We start from the raw sequence: 22040 nt of genomic DNA, 5'->3' as shown, positions 1-22040 counted from the left end.
AGACACACACATCTATTTTTCTTTGTGACATCATATTTCATACAGGCGGCATCACTTCCACAGCGCACATGAAATAACTCACTAACGTAAAGGTCACTCCTACTTAATGATGGTAGGAATGTACTCTACATGTGACCCAGATTGTCCCAAGAGGATTATACCTCTGCGACTCACATCAGAGGGAAGTGAAGTAGCTGCCTTATGATAGGATGATTATGAAGTTATTATTCTGAAGCTGTCTTCCAGTTACACCGTGATATGGTAGACTGACAGCCCCGTCTGTCTCGTGTCTTGGGGAAGTAAGTCATTTAACACGCCCAGTTACGAGTGTGAGCGAAAAGGCTCTCGCGTACTTCTGAAAGGCTTTTACCTGTGTGTATGCATGTGCATGAGTATGTGCGCACGTGTTAGTGAGACCCTCTTCAGACCCTCTGATAGGTTGTCATCCCGGTGACTGCAGTCACTTCAGCCGGATGACGGGCCACCGTGCCATTGAGCGTGTATTCTCTCAAGCAGTCGGGATGAGAGTTGGGCCACGGCCTGCGAGTTTGGGCTAGTGGGGAAAAAAAGGCACTCGTGATTCCCTGTTTCAAAGACCCAAGTTTAGTTGTCGTCTAAAATGTGGCCGCAACGCCATTATTGAGACAAGCGGCGGGTACGTAAAGATTCAGTTTCTTGTGCTGAAGATAAAACACTTCAGACAGATTCAGTTACACATATTCAAGCCATCAGCCCTTTTTTTTTTTTTAATGCTGACTGTTCCCCTGTCTGAGAGGAAGAAAAACAAGGTCCTGCCCTCTCACCTTCCTGTAACCCCCCTACCCCCCTCCTCTCATTCCCTTCTTACTACCTCCCCAGCCTTCGTTATCTCTATCGCTCCACACGGTGGGTGCTATCTACACTCCTGTCACTGGTCATCTAGCCACGCTCACCCGGATAGGGTGTGTGAGAGAGACCAAAAGAAAATTTGTGTTCATTGGAGGAGTTTGGAGTTGGCATGAGCGTAAGGGGGTAGAAGGTTAGAGTAACACAGTAGGGTGTGTGGACCTGGACGGGACACGATCAGGGGTCTGCATGCATCGACGGCGGTGCATAAACGAGTGAGAAAGTTCCAGGGGTACTAGAAGAACTGGTAGAGAGGCTGCAGATGGAAACGGGCCAGTGAATGTGACATGGCGAGAGGACATTACAGGATAGAAAGAGGTATAAATAGAGAAAAAAAGGCAGATTGAGAGAAGGTAGTTTGGGAAAGATGATGGGAACAGAGCGAACCCTGGAGGAGGGTTCAGAAAAATGTCAGCAGTAGGTGGAAAAACTCTTTTTTTTCCCAGATTTATCTCATTTTCTCTCATTATTCCTCAACTGCATGTAAAACTTCAAAGTCTCTTTGTGTTGTGTGTGTGTGTGTGTGTGTGCTTGTGTGTTTGTATGCTCTTACTGACTTCCATGACAGGCATTATAAAGAAAGAAGAAGGCAAAGGAACAATTTTATGATGATGAACCTAAATAGTGGGACTCATTATAGCCAAAGTCCACCATTTATAGTGAAATGCAGACAAGTGATATCGCAAACAGTTCTTCCAAGTCTTTTATTGTGTCACACATAGCCAATTCTCTTGGGTTTCTGTACTGTTCAGATGCAAACAGTAGTAGACTTAACTGCAGAGCTGATTTAAAAAAAAAACATTCAAGCCATTGTTAACATGAGGGAGAAGTGGCAACAGCTGAACTAGTTCATGAGCAGTTGCTCATCTAAACACGGCTGGCATTGATGTGTCCATGAATTCTTGATGAAAACTGCCCTGATTCTCTTTGTTCTCTCACTTTTTCCCTATCTGTCTGTCCCCTTTTATCTTTGGCTCGCTCCCCTTATCTCTCAATCTGTATCAGATCCTCGCCTATCTGCGGTTTCCTGGACGACTATGCCTTCGTGGTGTGTGGCCTGCTGGACCTGTATGAGGCCACGTTGCAGACGGAGTGGCTTGAGTGGGCAGAAGAGCTGCAGCTCAGACAGGACCTCCTCTTCTGGGACGCCCAGGATGGGGCGTACTTCTCTAGCAATGCCAATGATGCCACCGTGCTGTTGCAGCTCAAAGAGGGTGAGGGATGGATGGATGGATGAATGGAGGGAGGGAGGGATGGTTGGATAGATGGATAGAATTTAGCAAGTATGGATGATTAATGTATTGAGGCTATAGCTGCAGTGAACCTATACTACCATCAGGGTGGATAGGTTGTGTCTGGATGTCAACCCTAGATTTGCAAATTTGCGAAACTCTCATGCTACCTTAACCTCAACCTAACTCTATCCTTAATCCAACACTTACCTTAACCTAACCTTAACCGATAGCTAATCCACAACCTAATCTCGACCTCAGCCTACCAGGGGTTGGCAATCTTATCCACAAAGGGCCAGTGTGGGTGAAGGTTTTTGTCCCAACCAAGCAATTACACACCTGTGTCTCCTAATCAAGTTCCTCAGCAAAGACTCTACTGGTTGATTAGTGGGATCAGGTGTGTAACTGCTTGGTTGGAACAAAAACCTTCACCCACACTGGCCCTTCCTGGATAAGATTACCCACCCCTGGAACCCTAACCTGAACCGCAGGCATACTTCATTCTAGTCCTCCATTACCTGCCATTGCCAAGCAAAGTGTGCATGTGCGAGAGTTTTGCAAATCTAGGGTTACGATGTATACGTGAGCTAGTAGAAGGATGGATGGATGGATAGAATGCTGAAAACGTTAAAGATTGGGGCTACTGAAGTGATTATTAAGTCTTAAATAGGCTGAGGGAGGGATGGATGGACAGACAGATAAATGGATGGACAGACAAACGAACTGATGGATGGACAGGTAAGTAGGATAGATGGCAAGGTAAATTATTGAGGCTGCTGCTACATTAAGCTTATCAATACCATCCTACTGCATCAGCTTAAATAGTGTGGGATGGATCAAGTGAAGGAGCGATGATGGTGGGGTCTTCATCCGTCTGTCTGTCCATCCATTAATTAATTTACCTCATCCTCCCCACATCCTTCACCTAATCAACCTATTGAAATGTTAACAGACTGCTCTGGTTCTCTTCTTGACCCCCTTGAAAAACAATGGTACAGTTCAACTAAGTAGAGGGAGTTAGGGGTGCACAGATGGATGAATATGATGAATAAGTATGGAGTATGGACCTCCCCCTCCCCCACCCATCATCAAATCCAGACCTCGGTCACATCTCAGCCCGGTCCCCCACACTTCTGTCTCAAAGGTTTGCTGATGTCAGGCTTCTGTGACTTACTCCAGTGTCATCCTTGATATCCTTGGCAGATTAGGAAAAAAATATGCTGTGGAAATCTGTGAAATCTGCAGTAAAGAATTTGAAATAGTGTGGGAACTTGTGCACTACTTGCGTTTGAGTGATGCTAAAGCTGCAAGTTTGCATTGGATTGAGGGGAGAGAGGAATGGACAATTGAATGAATATAAGGCCAACTTGTCCCTCACTCCAAATCCACTCCACTGGTAGAACTCAGAGAAGCTGGCATGTTGGATACACACTGACACTCAGCTTTGATCTGCCAGACCAGACTCTCCAGTCTGATTCTGATCTGTTTTCTTTTTATTTTCACTCTCATGCCGCTTGTTCACTGATAGTGACCACTCCAGTAGCTTGCTACCCCTACTTCTTCTTCTTTTTATTCACGCATTCTCCATTACATCTCTACTCATCTATTTTCTTCCTCAGTCTTTACTGTTTCAATTTGTCCTCGCCTGCTCTAATGGACCACCTTCTTGGTCTCTCTCAGTCCTCTAGTCCTAGGGGCAGCACTGTGCTTTGTGAGTGGTCAAGTCACAGTGCTGGTATGTGGCCTCGCTGCATAACAGATGAAATTCATTTGAGGATAGCATCAGTAAACAAGCTAAGCCATAATGCTTAAAGCTTGAGGGTGGGACTTTTACATATAAATTAATATCTGTGACATTCAAGCCCTTGCCAAACGAGTTCACACAATGATGATTAAGCCTATCACCACCAGTTAAATATCTGTATTTCGCAGTATACTTGAGTTTTAAATCTGGTGTCTGTAGTGGCATTCCCGCACCGCATTCCCCGTGCTGGTGCAGCGGAGGTGATGCGAAGTAATGCGTTTTACGTTAACCGGCTTTGCCAGAGCGGGACTTCCGCGTGATGAAAGCGTCCGCGTGCCTCTAATTGGCTTGCCTTCAGGGCTTTCTGCCAGAAAGCTCCCGGCCTTGGACGCTATGGCAGAAAAACCTAAGAAGCGTCCAAGAAAAGTTTCTGCTCCAGAGGAAAAAGAAACTCAGCGTTCAGATGAAGGATTAAAGTTTAAAAAAGAAAAAGAAAGAAAGAAAGCGAAGCGATCGACGGCGAGGACAAACAACGGATAACTATCGGTTGTAGCTTTTCCTCATTGGAGAGCGCTGAAAGAAGAGAAGTAATTACTCTCACTGCCAGAAGGGGGAGACAACACTTCGGCACTGCAGGTTTAAAGCGGCACAGGCCGTAGTTTTTTTATCCTAAAATTTGATGGATACACTCACAGTCCCACTCACACACACAAGCCTGTGCACACGCATATGCAGGGCTAACGTCGCGCTCAGCAGCCTGTGACAGATAGCGTAGTGAAAATAACTCAGATGGGGCTGAGACACTACAGGTGGGGGGAAGGAGAGGGGAAAAGCTAATAGTTATTACTTTTTTGGGGGGGGGGGTTGTTGACATATCAGAGGTGACGCGGGCCTCCAAGTGTGCGTTTGTGTCGGCACACACCTGCATCTGCACGTTTTTATTGGACCTGACGTTTGAGAGCTTTCTCGTTTGGGAGGAGTGACTGTACCATTATGGCATCAGCGCTTTGCAGGTTTGAGGCCCATTAGTAACGCTACACCCGCTGCAGTGTGGACGCGTGTTACAGCACCATATTCTGTCAGTAGAAGACAGATTACCCCACTGCCACTCTCCATTTTATAGCGCCACCGCAGTCGTGTGTGTGTGTGTGTGTGTGTGTGTGTGCATGCGTTTGCCCATGCCATTGTCCCGCGGGTCACAATAAGTTGAACGATACATCCATGGATTCACTCTTGATGATATACACTATATAAGCGTACAGTGTATAGATTTTACCGCCTCGAGACTTCAGGGCACTTGGTAGATATATTTATAGAAGTACATGAAATTATTTATTAAGCTGTGTGGGATGGGCTCATATGCCACTATGGGATTGTGAAATCGTGCCTGCAACTGTGTAGAATATGTAAGTTAAAGTCGGAGACTTTCCTGGGTATGTATTTTGGTCAACGATACTGCCAGTTGGTGAGTTTGCGTTGAAATCTGTGATATTTTTCTTGTCAGACTCAAAACTGGATTTCTCATGTTGGTTGCTCTCGCGCTGACTTATGCTCTGTTTTCTCCTTCTGTCTCTCTTCCTGTCAGTTTCTTTCTCTTTATCTGTCTCTCTCTCTCACGCACACACATCCACATAGCATAGAAACAGAGGAACAGGCGATAGCTGAGAAGCTGACATGTAGCGTGAGGTCATAGGGAGCACCTCAGGGCTGCCATTGGATGCTGATAAAAGATAAGGACCAGGTCATCTGTTGAGTCACATCACACTGTCACACATCAGAAGTCGGGGGCACTGGCGTCAGTGTCAGTTTGTTCTTGGGGGTGGTGGTGATGGGAACACAAAGCAGTTTATTTCAAATTACCTTGTTGGCTACAATCTCTCGGTAGCTTGACAGTAATCTTAATGTTTTTAGCTTGACATTACATCTGATGTCCTTCCAACTCTTTCCCTCAACTCACTGAAATGGATTTTGTCTTGATATGAAAGCTGACATTTATCAATTCAATTTAAGGCAAAGGAGTATATTTGGGACTGTGGTTGATCATAGTGTAGTAATGCTTTTGTGCTGCTTTCTAAAAATTGTGATACATAAGGTGGTCTGTCTCCTTCAATTTACTGATTGAAAATGAAATGTAGCAAATGAGAAAATAACACAGATGGCAATAGAAGCTCTTTGTTCTCTGCTCTCTGTGCAGAGAACCTTTTCACAGATGCCGTGTTTTGAATGGATTTAAGTTGCCGAAGGGTACATTTAAGACCACTTGAAACTAGGGCTGCATGATTATAGCCAAAGTGATAATCACAATTATTTTGATCGATGTTGAGATCACGATTATTTATTATGATTATTCATTGATTTCAGGGACAAAATATTTTTATTGCACTTTCACATTTAAGTAACTAGAGCACTGTTTTCACTTCCATGTTGCGCTACATTCCTGCTAATGTACAAATAAATCTTTGCATCAAAATAAGACTGGTCCGGGGGTGTGGCTTGTCCGCAATGGAGTAAGGTGTTATACTGTTATTCCCCAGTGTCCTCACTGTGAGCCTATACTGAGTTTTCACACTTAGCTAAACTCCTCTTCATATCATCTCTCCAAGGAACAGGCAGTAGTCGTTTTAGGCAGATTTAATATGAAGAAATGTTTAGCTGGGACGTTCGGGTAGTGTAGCGTCTATTCCATTGCCTCCCAACAAGGGGATCGCCTGTTTGAATCTCCATGTTACCTCCGGCTTGGTCGGGGGTCCCTGCGACACAATTGTCCGTGTCTGCGGGTGGGAAGCTGGATGTAGGTGTGTGTCCTGGTCGCTGCACTAGCGCCTCCTCTGGTCGGTCGGGGTGCCTGTTCGGGGGGAAGGGGGAATAGAGTGAGCCTCCCTTATGCTACGTCTCCCTGGCGAAACTCCTCACTGTCAGGTGAAAAGAAGCGGCTGGCGACTCCACATGTATCGGAGGAGGCATGTGGTAGTCTGCAACCCTCCCCGGATCGGCAGAGGGGGGTGGAGCAACAACCGGGACAGCTCAGAAGAGTGGGGTAACTGGCCGGATACAATCGAGGAGAAAAGGGGGGGGGGGATCCACCCCTCCAAAAAAGAAGTGTTTAGCTAACTGTGAAAACCCAGTATAGGCTAGCTGTGAGGACACTGGGGAATAACAGTATAGTGAAATGATAATGCCACTCAAAAGTCTGGAAACAAAAGGATGGCCGAGGATAATCTCATCTATCAAAACACAGGATCGCTCTGCTTTTTTCTGCTGAGGAGGCGGGACTTCCTGTCTGAGACTCTTCTATGCTACGCAGAAGTGCAATTACATGCAATACCAGAAACAGCCACTAGGTGGCAAGAAATTAAACTCTCACTGGAAAACAGTTCCAACACAGTTGTATTTAGCGTGAGCTCCCGCTAAGCTTCTATTTAAATTGTGATTTGTATAGTGCATCCCATTTTATTCAACAGTAAACCATCTTCGAACATGGTCTAAAAGTGAAATAGGTCCGTTGAAGTGTGCAGATGGTAACGAATTTACAGAAATATAAATACTCTCTGGACCCTCTCTGTCAATAGCCCATGTCAAATGCCCCCAACCCCCACCGAACTCCATAGAGATGGATATTTCAGTTTTGAAGTCAGAAATCCTTCTCTCACAAAAAGCAGACATTTCAGTGGTGATACAGTCAGAACTGAGAAATGCTCTTACACAAGATTTTGATTTTCTCAAGAGTGAATTGCAAGTGGTGAAAACTGAGAAAATAAATAACAGAAGTGCTCAACTCAGATCAGTCAAGTAAAGGTTAGCATTAAAGAGGTGGAGGGGTGGCTATCAACATGGTCAGATGAAGTGGCTACTCTTCAAAACACAGTGAGTAGTTTGAAGGCAGGTTTGGCAGAACTAAAAGAGAAATGTGAGGATGAATGAGGAGATGTAACATAAGAATCTCCGGTGCTCAAACACCAGGTTTCCAGCTGAACAACCTTGTTTTCAAAGCTGCTACCTAAGATGGTACAGCTCAACACACAGTCGCTGGTTGACTGCTCACATTGGAGCCTGGGTCCAAAAAAGCTGGGTGGAAAACCTCCAAACTACACTTCTACCAAGACTATCGAGGTGTTACTCCACGCCCACACTCAGGGTCCACTTCGTTTTAATAAGGAACCATTCACCATCTTTCCGGACTTCAGTGCAAGTGTGTCCAAAGCCCGAGCTGCGTTCACGAATGTCAGGAAGCTTCTCTGTGACTGCTAGGGTGTTCAGTATGGCATATTGTTTCCAGCTCAACTCCGAGTCACATACAAAGGGGAGGACATGGAGTTTACTGATCTGGACAAGGCTATGGTCTATGTTAAGAAAAACATATCAGTTAACATATTGGTTCAGTCACAGGACAAGTCTATGGCTAGTGATATGGCTTCTGCTTTCTTCAAATTGGTGAATATATTGGAAAAACACCGACCCACTAAAAGTTCTACTCTTCTTGTTGCCATGTTAGCCGGGAATGGCACCTGATTTAATAGCGCCACAACCGTTTTCTTGTTTTTCTCATCATGACTTAAAACTTCACCAACCATGTCATTTACACATGTTTTAATCAACTCAACATCTGCGAATGGCTTCGTAGCTTTAGCAAGGTTCCATAAAACATGCAATGATGCAGCTGTTGTGCTCTCTTCTGCCGATGTATGTTGATTTACAGATAGTAGAAACAGTGCTTGTATGATGTTTGTTATTTTTTTGTTTGCTGTGATCTGATTTTGAAGGGTAGTTGGCATTAAATCTGGCAGCATGCATAGTGTTGAAGTGTCGCTTTAGATTATCTGCTTTGCTAACAACTACGGTCTGCATGCATATCAGACATGTCGTTTTGGCATTGGTGTGGTCCGGTAAAATAAAACAAAACTGATCAGTCCAGTCAGATTTGAACCGGCGGTTTTCCTGGTCGACTGCGCTTTTTTTTTTTTTTTTTTTTGCACAGACCATGTTCTAGGTTTAGGATGATTATTGTTTATTTGTCACATAGCTGGTGTGTGGCTCTGTCTAGTCAAGGACCGTAGAGCGTGTGGCGTATGTCTTGTGGGGACCAAACATTTGGCTCTCGTGGACCGCTTATTTGGGTTCAGGGCTTTATGGAGTGTCACTATTATTTATTCATCTATTGATCCATTTTTTTCTACTTTTAATGTAGATGATCCTCAGTTGTACATTTATGATATACCATTTTATTCTTAAAAAGGTAGTCTCTGAATTCCTTTCTTAGAACAATCTGTATGATCTGAATCAGTCTGGCTTTAAGCAGGGTCCCTCTACCGAGACTGCACTCCTGTCAGTAATAGAATCACTGCGTTTGACTAGAGCTGCTGGTCAGTCCTCAGCTTTATTGCTGCTAGATCTGTCAGCTGCCTTTGACATGGTTAACCACCAAATTCTCCTCTCCACATTCACTGAGCTTGGTATCTCAGGATCTGCCTTCCACTGGTTCGTGTCCTACTTCTCAGGGAGATCTTTTAGAGTATCTTGGAGGGAAGACGTGTCCAAACCGTACAGCTTATCCACAGGGGTATCTCAAGGGTCAGTGCTTGGTCCCCTTCTCTTCTCAATATACACCAACTCACTGGGTGCAATCATCTGCGCCCATGGTTTGTCATACCATTGCTATGCTGATGATACCCAACTCTTCCTATCATTCCTGCCAGATGACCTCACAGTCTTGGCACGGATATCATCATGCGTTGCTGATATCGCTGCATGGCTGAAAGAATGCCACCTTCAGCTTAACTTATCTAAGATGAAGCTCCTTGTCATCCCACCCAGTCCATCCTTACAACAACAGATCAATATCCAGCTCGGATCAACCCAACTCATGCCCACAAAGTCTTCCCAAAACGTGGGTGTCATGATTGATGACCAGCTAAGCTTTAAGATTCACTTGGCCTCGATTGCTTGGTCGTGTCGATTTGCCCTGTACAACATCAGAAAAATTAGACCCTGCTTATCTGAGTATGCAGGACAACTCCTGGTACAAGCTCTTGAAATATCACTTATTGACTACTGCAACTCCTTACTGGCAGGTCTTCTTGCATGCACTTTCAAACCTCAGCAAGTGATCCAGAACGTGGCAGCACGTCTGGTCTTCAACCAACCCAAAACAGCACATGTCACTCCGCTGTTCATATTCCTCCATTGACTCCCAGTTGCTGCCCGCATTGAATTCAAAGCCTTAATGCTCACTTACAAAACAGCAACTAAAACGGCTCCCGCCTACCTGAACTCCCTCATTCAGGTCTACACTCAGTCCCGCTCACTACGATCTGCCAAAGAAAGGTTCCTGGCATTTCCGCCACAACAGGGCCCTAAGTCATTAGCCAGACTCTTCTCTTCTGTAGTTCCCCGGTGGTGGAACGAGTTACCAAACTCCATTCGATCCACTGAGTCCCTCTCCATCTTTAAGAAGAAGCTAAAGACCCAGCTCTTTCTCGAACACCTCCACACCTGATGGTATTAATATATATATATGTATGTATATATATAACGTTTTTTTCCGAAACCGTCGATGGTGTTGTGAGTGCTCAACTAATGAAGAGCAGAATATCAACACGGATACAGGAAAAAAGATTTTAATACATTGCAGTATAGGCCTGTTTCGTGCATCTCGCACTCATCGGTTGCTAATGCATTAGCAGCTGATGAGTGCGAGATGCACGAAACAGGCCTATACTGCAATGTATTAAAATCTTTTTTCCTGTATCCGTGTTATATGAAATCACTTCTATGCGCTACTTTTGTGCACTGCCTGTTGACACCTATGTCCTGTTGGACTTGAACGTAGTTTTTTGGCACTTATTTGCATTGTCACCTCCTGACTAGATCCTTGCGTGTGTTGTATTAACTCTCAGATGTATGTCACTTTGGATAAAAGCGTATGCTAAATGAAATTGTAACATTGTAATGTTGTAATTGTAACATTGTAATATATGGCTACTAATAGATTAGGCCCGCTATTATTTACCTATAGGGTGACACTCCATTTCAAGGCATGCGCTAATGGAGCATTATCCATTGAAGTCATTAAGAGATAGAAACTACTAGCTATAAAGTTTATCTTCTCAACATAACTAAGAATTAGTTTCCTTCTCTAAAACACTACAATCTTATGTTATTATGCATTATAGTTAATTCATTACATTGCGCTATCATTTCTTTTTCTCTCCATATGGGACGCTTGGCAGGAGCCTAAGTGACTAGCTCTATAATTCCCCACAACAAACACTAAATGGGTGGATTTCGTTTTGAGTGATGTTATCACCTTGTTTGTGTTGGTGATGCGGGGTGGGAACTTACTAGACCTATCTACATACTAGACCTATTCTGCCAGACTTTTATGTTTATTTATATATTTTTCATTGTGTTTTAATGTTTATGGGGTTCATGTATGGTGCACAATCTTTACATACACGTTATGGCCAATATAAATAACACTAGAAGGTATGATGGTTGCCCAGTTAACTTTGTGTGTTGGAATCTTAAATCACTCAATCGCCAAATGGAATTAAAAAAAAATGTTTTGCACTTAAAACAGATGAATACAGACATTGCACTCCTACAGGAGACCCATATATGTTCATCTGATAACTTGTCTTAGGAGGGGATGGGCAGGTCAGGTATATCAATCTAACTCCCACTCAAAGGCTAGGGGGTTAGCTATTATGATTAGTAAAAATACACCATTTATGGTATCAAATGTACAATCTGATTCTGCTGGGCAATATGTCATTGTGGTCGGAAAACTTTAAATAGACACTCCCAGTTATTCTAGTCTGTATCTATGCCCCAAACTGGGATGATCCTACATTTCTCACCAGCCTTTTTTCTCACTTACCAAATATGACAACACGTTATCTTATACTTGGCAGTGACACAAACTGTGCATTCTCTTCTCTTTTGGATCGGAGTGTTTCTAATAACCCTTTCACACTGGCCAAAAAACCCGCAAAAAACCTGCTAATGTTTGCCTTTGGTCAATGTAAAAAGGCGGATGTAAGCGGGTTTTGTTGGCCAGTGTGAAAACACCATCAGAGGGCAACCCTTGCCCAGATCAGCCCACTCTATCCAACTCTTCCTTAAAACTTATGGTGTAAGTGATGTATGACAGTTTTGCAATCCCACCTCCAGAGCATACTTTTACTTTCCCCCAGTCCATAAGAAGTATTCACGTATAGGAACATCTACTACTACTACTACTACTTCTACTTTCGGCTGCTCCCATTAGGGGTCGCCACAGCAGATCATCTGTTTCCATTTCTTCCTGTCTTCTGCATCTTCCTCTGTCACACCAGCCACCTGCATGTCTTCCCTCACTATAGGAACATCACTGGCCCTAAATCCGAAATACTTCCAAACAACAGATGACGATCTGTTTCGAGGGACTAGCTTTTCACCTTCTGCCCCAGACATTTGATTTTCATTTTGCTCGTCTACTCTCTGTTGTATGTTACTCTTCTACTCTGGACTGCAGCTGCAACATCCAGGAATTTTTTGCACAGGCTGCACCTGCAGAGTGTGTGCTTAAAGGGAACAGCTGTGACTGGTCAGGCAGTTGGTTTAGGAAGCACTTGATTTGTTATCCAGCGGAGCATTCGATGATCGGAGCATGCACTTCAAACGTCAGTATTGCATTGGATCGTGTTCATTTAATTGTGAGAAGCCAAAATCGTGATCGAGATTAATATTCGATTAACTGTGCAGCCCTATGTGAAATGATAATCTAGTCCTCAGATGATGATTATTTCCTCCTTCCTGATGTATTAAATCTAAGCAAGATTAACTATGTCAGGGTGCATCATGTTGAGTGCAAGCCAAGTGCATAACATCTAAAGACTGCACAGTACAAAACATTGATAAAATATGATAGAAGCCAAATGCATTTTATCAGTTTGTACTGTTCTAACTCACAGGGTTCATGCTGCCTCTTTTAGTTTACTACCGTGCTCCGCTATGGCAAAAATGAAAAACAGAGCAAAACATAACATGGAACATTGTATTAGAACATTCCTCAGGAAATAAGTGCCAAACCCAACACCTCGAACAGCCAAAGACAGAGCAGGTTAAGTCACACACTGTTCACTAAATATTTACAGAGTGTGGAGAAAAATGAGTTTGTTCTATTTAAAGTTCAATGCACTTCATTTCCTTTGAGGAACATTGTAGGAGAGGACTCCAGGGTTCTCAGGGGAAAAAGTGATCAGTCACTCTTGTGCTTTTTGTGTTTCACCTTTATCCAGCAGCTGTGTGTGCTCGTGTAGACTTTGTATATTTGCTTAATACCTGAACTAGTAAAGCCCTCTAAAAATACTCGGTGTGTGTCATTCCCAGATCAAGATGGTGCAGAGCCCAGTGCTAACTCTGTATCGGCGTTCAACCTTCTGCGCCTGTCTCAGTACACGGGAAGAACGGAGTGGCTCCAGAGGTCCGAGCAGCTGCTGGCTGCTTTCTCTGACCGCCTCACCAAGATCCCTATTACACTTCCTGAAATGGTCCGGGGACTCATGGCCCAGCACTACACGCTTAAACAGGTTATACTTTCTCACACACACACACACACACACACACACACACACACGGTACTGACTGAGACTTCAGAGGGGATTTATGATAGGGCTCAAACGTCAGGCCTCTAGCTCCTTCTTACTCCTACACTTTTATGTACTGAACCAAATTTTGTGTGTATTTAAGGTGGTACATGGGTACCTGTGGATCCGGATGGACTGTTATACCCTCCGGATCTGCAAGAAAACTTGGGGTGATCAATAATCAGTGCTCATTTTCTCACCACATTGTGGCTGTTTTCCAGTACAGCATCTGAAAGAGCTGAGTGTACTTATCAGACCATGAATGCGGCTCCTGACTCACGGCCATAGACATCTCTCGGTTAAGACTACTGCAAGCACTTCTCACTGGTTTCCAAGCTGGCGTAATCCAATTTCTGCAAAGAATCCAGAAAGAGGCTGCTCACTCGGTTGTCAGCCTGCCAAGTTCTCTTCTCTCTTTGTCCCCTTACATTGGCTAGAGGTTGCTGCCCGCATTAAGGTCATAACCTTGCTGCTGGCTCTCTGAACAGTGCACCAGTTTACCTGCAAACCCAGATTAACGTATACAGTCGTGCTCACCTTCTTCGTTCCGCCTCTGGAAGGTTCCTGTCTATGCCTTTCAAAAGGGCTTAGCTCTAGGTCAAGACTTTTCTCTCACCTGGCCCCGAAATGGTGATGGTGGATGGAATGAGACTAAAAACTTTGCTTTCCATACTTTGATCCATAGATGGTCTGTAAACATGACTGTTATATTGATTTCTGGCACTATCAAGCTAATTTCTAATTGAAACGTCACTGTTGGTGATCTTATTACCCACTTACACTAATTGCACTTGACACAATATGCCCTCCTGGCTATGATGCGATTACTGTCCAGTGTTCTTAGATTGCTGTAGTTTGACACAAATATATCTGCTAACTGCTGACTTGTAAGTGGCTATGAATAAAAGTGTTTGCTGAATGGAAAAAAATGTAGATTATATTTGATAATAAGAATTACTTGTTAATTTATGTAAAAAGGAACATTAAGTTTGATGTTTGAGCGATAAAGTAAAGGGTATTAAAAGACTCCACGCCGTTTTTCTTCAGAATTGTTAGTGTCTTGGCGTGCTCATACCACTGGTTCTCAACCATACCATCAAAACACCGGCATAATGCAGCTTCTCTGTTTGACCAGCACCCCCACACTACTACGTTCACCCTTTCTGGTTGAAATGAAGTGGTGCAGAGTTAGGTGGGAATTAAAATCTAGACATTCCTGGGCCTCAATGGCACATTACGCAGGAAGCTCTTGACAAATGCAACAGCCTCCTTATTGTAAAGGTGCTATTGTAATCATATATAAGCCATGCACAAGGCTTAGCATTTTCGGTTTTTACTGATTTTCACCGAAAAATACCCAGATTTTTAAACTGATTTTCACCCGGATTTTATGTTTCCACTGATCCAAAAGTTGTTCCTGTTCGTGTGAGGTTATGTAACAGTGTCCTCTTGTGGCGAAATTCGGCATGCTGGATGGCTTTGAAAAATAAAAACCGAAAACGCTGAGCCTTGACCATGCAAACATAACTCAAGACAGCCTAGCGCAGTGGTGCCCAACCCCAGGCCTCGAGGGCCACAGTGTCTGCGGGTGTTTGTTCCAACCATGCACTACACCACCTGATTTAACTAATTAGCTCACCTCTTGGACCAAGGAAGGGAAGGAATTAGTTAAATCAGGTGGTGTAGTGCATGGTTGCAACAAATACCTGCAGACACTGCGGCCCTCGAGGCCTGGAGTTGGGCACCCCTGACCTAACGCATACTCTTGACTTAGCCCGTCTGAAAGTATTGTGTGCCGGTTGACAACTTGCACAGCCATATTTATAAAACAGATGTTTAGATAAAGGGTCCAAATGTCAAAACTCTCATAATGAGTTATGATATGATTAGTAACCTGTAACTCACTTCACTTTAACGCCAGGTAAAAGTGGGTGTCAATCAATAAAGATGATGGCTGTCTTATTTTATTATTTATGAGACTCCTGCAACAGGCCCGAAAGTTTCCTCCCAGTGCTGCGTAGACATAGGAACAGAAAAGACACGAAAAGAAGATAGAAATCAAATAAGATAGAAGATAGAAAGAGCATTGAAACAGGAGAGAGACAGAAAGTGTAACCTTCTGTCTGTCGTACCTGACCTGTGTAGGAGGAGCTGAAGGCAGAGGGCAAGAGTAACAAGCTTGGGGTCTAGATGAGGTGAAGGGAACCTGGGGAACACACCTGCCTCCCTTGTTACTGGCACAAATACAGAACTGAACTCCCTCTCTCTCTCTCTCATTATCACCCATACTTTCCCCTTCTCTATGACTCCTTGTCCTCTTTCTCCTTCTTTTTGTTCCTTTCAAACTTCTTTTGAAATTATTTCTGCAGATTGTTATCGCTGGTCAGAGGGATGCCCCAGACACCAACAGTCTGCTAGCAGTGGTCAACTCCCTCTTTCTTCCACATAAGGTAAGCATTCGTGTGTGTGTGTATTTGTATGTTCTTGGTTATGATGCATCAGCCCGATGAGCTATTAAGTCGACCCTCCCCCAACCTTGAAATAAAAACATTGAGTGGTCACATACTGTACACAGTGACATATACATACATATGTCTACTCTTAAATATGTGCATCAGAGTCTTAGTGGGACAGCAGCAGTTCGCATGTACACACACAGTAAACACATGCATCTGCACATTGTGTGAGCATGTACGAACTGCTGCATTTTACTAGTTGTCAACTGTTCCCAAAAAGTAGTCAATCAGTCACGGGAGATTTTTTTTTTCCACCCAATTACAACAATCAATTCCATCTAAAACGTTTCAGATACGGCCAGTAAAGGGTTAACTAACGTAGGTGGACCTGGGGGTAGATGAAACAGCAGAGTCCTCAGTTGGCCCTTAGACACTGTTTACAAATGAGCAGCCATCTGAGTAGACCTCCAGCATGCCGGAGACACTGTTGGGGTGCAGTAACAACGTGACTGCTTCCTTGCAGGTGTTTGGGTTTAACTAGTGACTGTGTTCTGGTGACTTCCAGCTGAGTGCGTCCGCGGCTGTTGTGGTGACGGCTGCTGTTGATAAGCGTAAAAGCCTTTAATTAGCTTAAATTGAATGTTAAATACAGTATATATTCATCTGGTCCTACATTATGTTAATTAAACGGTGTTGCCAACATGAAGCATTCACATTCCTTGAAGTTACTTTTAATGTGGGGGGAAAACGTAGATTAGCAGAGCAGCTAGTGTCTAATGAGGTATCCTGATGCACGCTAAATAATCCAAGTAAGCAAAGCCCAGAAAGGTGAATGAGTTCTTTTGGACACGTTTAGTGGGAGAAACATTTCGTCACTCGTCTAAGGGACTTCATCAGTCTCTGACTGCAGGTATTGCCGACCTTATAAACAGCACAGTTGTGTCACAACTTTCCCCACAGGGATTAATAAAGCATATCAAAATTAAAAAAAAAAAATGTAAGTGTGTGTGTGTGGGGGGGGGGGGGCAGCACGGTGGCCCAGTAGTTAGTGCTGTTGCCTCACAGCAAAACGGTCCTGAGTTCAAACCCCAGGGTAGTACAACCTTGGGGGTCATCCCAGGTCGTCCTCCGTGTGGAGATTGCATGTTTTCCCGGTGTCTGCAATGGGTTTTCTCCGGGTGCTTCGGTTTCCCCCACCATCAAAAAGACATGCATGTTATATACTTACTTATATACTTATATACTTGCTTATATACTTACTCCTGTCTGTGCACCTGAGCAAGGCAATGGAAAGATGAACTGGAGTTGGTCCCCGGGCGCTGCACGGTGGCTACCCACTGCTCCTAGCTACACAGCTAGGATGGGTTAAATGCAGAGCATGAATTTCCCCACGGGGATTAATAAAGTATATCAAAATCAAATCAACCGAAACCAGTGATTGGTTTCATATGCAAATTGCCATGACCATTAATCAGAGTTACAATGGCCATGTGTACTATTCACAGAGGATTGGGGAATAGATGCAATCACAACATTGTAAGATGGTGACAGATGTACTCTTAGCCCCCCCCCCCCAGTTCAGGAATGGTCATTCCCTCTTTACATAGATGGCCTCTTTGACTCCCTGTTCAAACCAGCGTTCCTCCCTATCAAGGATGTGCACATCCTCATCCTCTTGAAAGAGTGGCCATTGGCCTGTAGATGGGTGTAGACTGTGACAAACACCCAGTTAGGATGACCACACTTACCTAGGGCTTACTTAATATACTTAATATAATTTACATCCGAGGATACTCGACCTGATGATGATGATGACGACTTAATATGGGATTTCTCCCCTTCCCCGGCCGCTGTGCTGGCGGGGAGGTTGTCAGCTCGGTGGTGCAGCATCCTGATGACTCCTGGTTTGTGCTCCAGTGGAAGATGACATCCAAACCTTAAGTACTGATCAGTATGTGTTGGTACTTAACTGGGGGGGGCTGATGAAGTCACTTAGATGGGTGATGAAACGTTACTCCCACTAAACGTTGAGTCCAGATGAACTGATTCAGCTTTCTGGGTCTAATGAGGTATTTGACGTTATAACATTACAGGTTAAATGAGTGAATATGAGGCACTTTCCGATTGAGGATAACGTTATAAAACACAGCTGCACCACCAGCTGCGGTTTGTTCCTCACATAACCAGAAACGTTACGAGAGGTGAATGACACACAGTTTAACTTACGGGAATCGTTACCGTAGATATTAAAAATGGATTAGTGTGTATTTAAAATTGATTAAAGTAAAACTGAAGGCTTTTGGGCAGACACAACATGTTCCGTTAATGTTTGCAACAGCTGCCGCCGCTAAAGTCACCGGTTAACACGGTCGGTCACTCGATAAACTGCAACACAAAGGATGGTGGGAGTTATTCCCTCTCTTAACACCTAAAATTCTGTTTATTTAACATGCCGTTACGTAGGAAATAATTGTTTATGTAACACGGCATAACACAGAAAATGGTGGTTCCAACAGATCTGTTGGAACCACAGCGCCCCCAGCTGCGTATCTGCTGTAGATGCATTGCCACTGCTTTATTGCTGCACGGTGCTAAAACCACGGATGGATAATTAGCCTACAACTATGCACAGTGTCAAACTTGTAGCTTTGATATCCGACTATTCTGTGAAAGCCGTGATATACACAAGTGCACAAACACTGACACACAAACAAAACAGGAACAGCCCCGGACAATGCCCGGGGATTTGGCTGGTGGAAGTGTGGCTGTTTAAAGGTCAGCTAGAGCCCCTCCTCCTCTCCTCTCTTCTCCTTTCCTTTCCTCTTCTCCTCTGCCTGGAGGTTGCAGTGTAATAACTCCACAGCTATCTCTAGCAGGCATTAACAGCTTTTAAAACACTTTTCCCAGACAGGTGTAGGACTCAGACCGGATCTTAAGTCTGCGACCAGGGTTTTTTTACATGTGTCTCTATCAGCCATGACTTAGCGTGCCTGCTTTGAATTTGACAGCTGTCAGTCTGTGTCAGACTAATACACTTCCAGTCCAAGGGCAAAGGCATTTACATTTATGCCTTACGACAAAAAAACAAACAAACAAACAAAAAAGAAAACAAAAAAAGGATGTACCCAACTGCCCTGCAACTCTCCGTGCTTGTCAGCCTTGTTTTATTATTTACCTCGTTGAATCCTGGCATACAGTAAGTGTTGAAATCTGAAACATCCCATTCATTCTAAGTTTGAGTTGATGAAGTTAAATGTCTCTCTCTCTCTCTCTCTCTCTCTCTCTCTCTCTCTCTCTCTCTCTCTCTCTCTCTCGCTCGCACACACACACACACACACACACACACACACACACACACACACACACACACATCCCTGAACAATAAGTGTGAGCTGGAGTGATTGCTGAGTTCAGTGTTGGTTTGATCGACCAGACCACGGGACCAGATTCGACCAGTGAATTACAATATTGATTGCCCAGTGAGAGACACACACACGCACACACACACACACACACACACACACACACACACACACACACACACACACACCAACCACACACACAGAGGTGTGTGCTCAAACAGAGGCACATGGGAGCTGAGACATGCTCATTCATGCGCAAAGGTACACATTAAAGGGGCACTTCGCTGATTTTCAACCTTATCTCCGTCTATGAGTTTGGGATATAGTGTGGAAAACATCTGTAGTTGTTGCCAATGTTCTCCGTGTCTCTGGGACGTAGTTGCAAAATCCGTTCTTCTTCCGCCACCGGTGTCGTAATTTGACGCGTCAGTGACGTAGTTGGTGACTCGGATTTCTAGTCTCCGCCTCCAGGGGGCGTGCTCCACATGTCACTCAAAAAAGAAACTTTTCTCTTCACCTTGTGTTGAAAACTAGCTGCGTTTCCAACAATGAACATGGCATCCCAAAATGTGAGTGCACAGGATCTTACAGACGAGGATACATTTTACAGTGTTTTGGCTGACTCGGATATTCAACCGTATTTGTTCGAGCGTGAGTATATGATTGAAGAAATGCGGCAGTGAGAGGCCAAGGCTGCTGCTGCATTAGCCGAGCAAGAGGACATGGCCGGCGGGGACCATCCAGAATTCTGAGCTGCCGAGAGCAAACAGTGACTGGTGGTGCCTTTGCTCAAATTGCCCTGCGATGCCAGCAGAAACTGAATCATTCCGCTGCAGTTAATTTCAGTGTGGGCAGTTTTTGTTGGATGCTGTTGCCAACACCAACCCAGAGACAGCCTGTGTATGCATGAAAGTTTTACCCCTCACATGGACAGAGGTGTGTTGGATACTTTCTTGATCCTGAAGATAGACTGTAAAAGACAGCCAGGACCAGCAGGGCTGTGAGGGCAGATGACCAGAGTGAGTATTTGATCACCTAAGACTACGATGTGGCCAACAAAATAATAGCTATAGGCTAGTGCAGTGCCCCAGTGCAGTGACAGGGACACTGTGCTGTAGGAGGTGCCGTCCTTCAGATGAGACGTGAACACTGAGGTCCTGACTCACTGTGGTCATTAAAGATGGCCATGGCACTTATCGCAAAGAGTAGGGGCTCCCCCGGTGTCCTGGCAAAATTCCCAACCTGGCTGTCTCCATCTTGCCACCTAATCATCTCCCATGTAATTCGCTCAATGATTCCTCCCTCTCCCCCTCAAGCTGATGTGTGGTGGGCGTTCTGGTACAAAATGGCTGCCGTGCATCACCCAGGTGGGTGCTGCACATTGGTGGTGGTTGAGATGAGTTTCCCCCTCCAATGTGAAGTGCTTTGGGGGTCTAGGTAAAGCTTTATATAAATGTAATCCATTATTATATTGTTATTATTGTTATTATTATTAGTGTGATGATACCCGTACACAGCAATGCTGGACAAGCGGTTTTCTCAACATGTTTGTACTGATTGCATGACAACCGCTTGTAACCCTGATAAATTCTATTGTATGTTTTCCCGTGTCTCACTAAATTTCCTATTGGCAAGTACCATTCCCTTATCGTATTGGCCAAAAAGTTGCCCGGTGTATCATCAACCTTACCTTAGTGTTGGTTTTCCTTAGGTAACTTCCAGTTACGATGACCACTGTGTTAACGACCGAAACTGGCACAGTTGCATAACGACTGAAACTGGCGATCGGTTTAATATGCACAACAGTTTGCACATGAAAACTGTGTTAGGTCGCCGGTTTCAGTCGATATGCAGCTGTGCTGTTTATAAGGGTGGGGTACCTGCAGTCAGCTGAGGCTGACGAGGTCTCTTAGATGAGTGATGAAACGTTTCTCCCAGTAAAGCTTGTGTCCAGATGAACTGATTCAGATTTCTCAGAATAGCTGCTAACATTACAGGATATGGACAGTACTTGTAGCTTCCTGATGAATAACCACTTTCTTTCCTGTCTTTTGCTCTCTGCAGACAATATTGTCTGGCAACTTATCGGGGTTTTTTTTTTTTTTTTTTTTTTGAGTGGGTGCTACAAGGGGAGAAACCTGGCAAAGGCAACTGCATCATCTTGCCTGCTTCTGTCATACGTCAGCATAATAGCTAAATATCCTTTCCCCAGTGGTCGGTACAGGGGGCATGCTGAAGTGGATGAAGCAACGGACGAGCTTTGACCATGTGATATGCAAGCTTTTGTGGACACTTTTATACCTTGAAGCTTGCTGGGAAAGAGTTAGACTTTGTCTTGTCAAGTATTTGCAATATGTTTTAACATTTATTTGAATACACGTGACGTGTTGATTTGATTAAAGTTTATATATATATATATATATATATATATATATATATATATATATATATATCCATTATCCAAAACATTTATCCTGCTCTCAGGGTCGCAGGGATGTTGGAGCCTATCCCAGCAGTCATTGGGCGGCAGGTGGGGAGACACCCTGGACAGGCCGCCAGGGCTTATAGCGTTTTTTGGGGTTTTTCCCCCGGAAACCATCAATGGTGTTGATAAGTTATAAAAGTGCTCAACAAATAAGGAGTGGAATATCAATATAGATGTAGGAAAAACAAAACTTTTAATACATAGCAGTACAAACTTGTTTCGTGCGTCGTGCACTCCTCAGCTGCTAATG

At 44.1% G+C, this 22040-nt stretch overlaps 1 protein-coding gene across 2 annotated transcripts in view; it reads left to right on the top strand.

Moving 5' to 3' along the window:
* Positions 1–22040, top strand: part of spata20 (spermatogenesis associated 20) — a 61522-nt gene that overhangs the window by 21673 nt on the left and 17809 nt on the right. For both annotated transcript variants that reach the window (XR_008811805.1, XM_056296938.1), the window contains exons 13-15: positions 1891–2099; positions 13231–13430; positions 15857–15937. Coding sequence is in view for 1 of the 2 variants with exons in the window: in XM_056296938.1 (XP_056152913.1) it covers positions 1891–2099; positions 13231–13430; positions 15857–15937 (490 nt within the window). In the remaining variant the exon portion in view is untranslated. The remainder of the gene's footprint in view (positions 1–1890; positions 2100–13230; positions 13431–15856; positions 15938–22040) is intronic.

The sequence above is a fragment of the Lampris incognitus genome, chromosome 17, assembly GCF_029633865.1.
Source record: "Lampris incognitus isolate fLamInc1 chromosome 17, fLamInc1.hap2, whole genome shotgun sequence".
NCBI lineage: Eukaryota > Metazoa > Chordata > Actinopteri > Lampriformes > Lampridae > Lampris > Lampris incognitus.
Note: the sequence above shows the minus strand (reverse complement) of the source record. Positions and strands in the feature narration are given on the sequence as shown.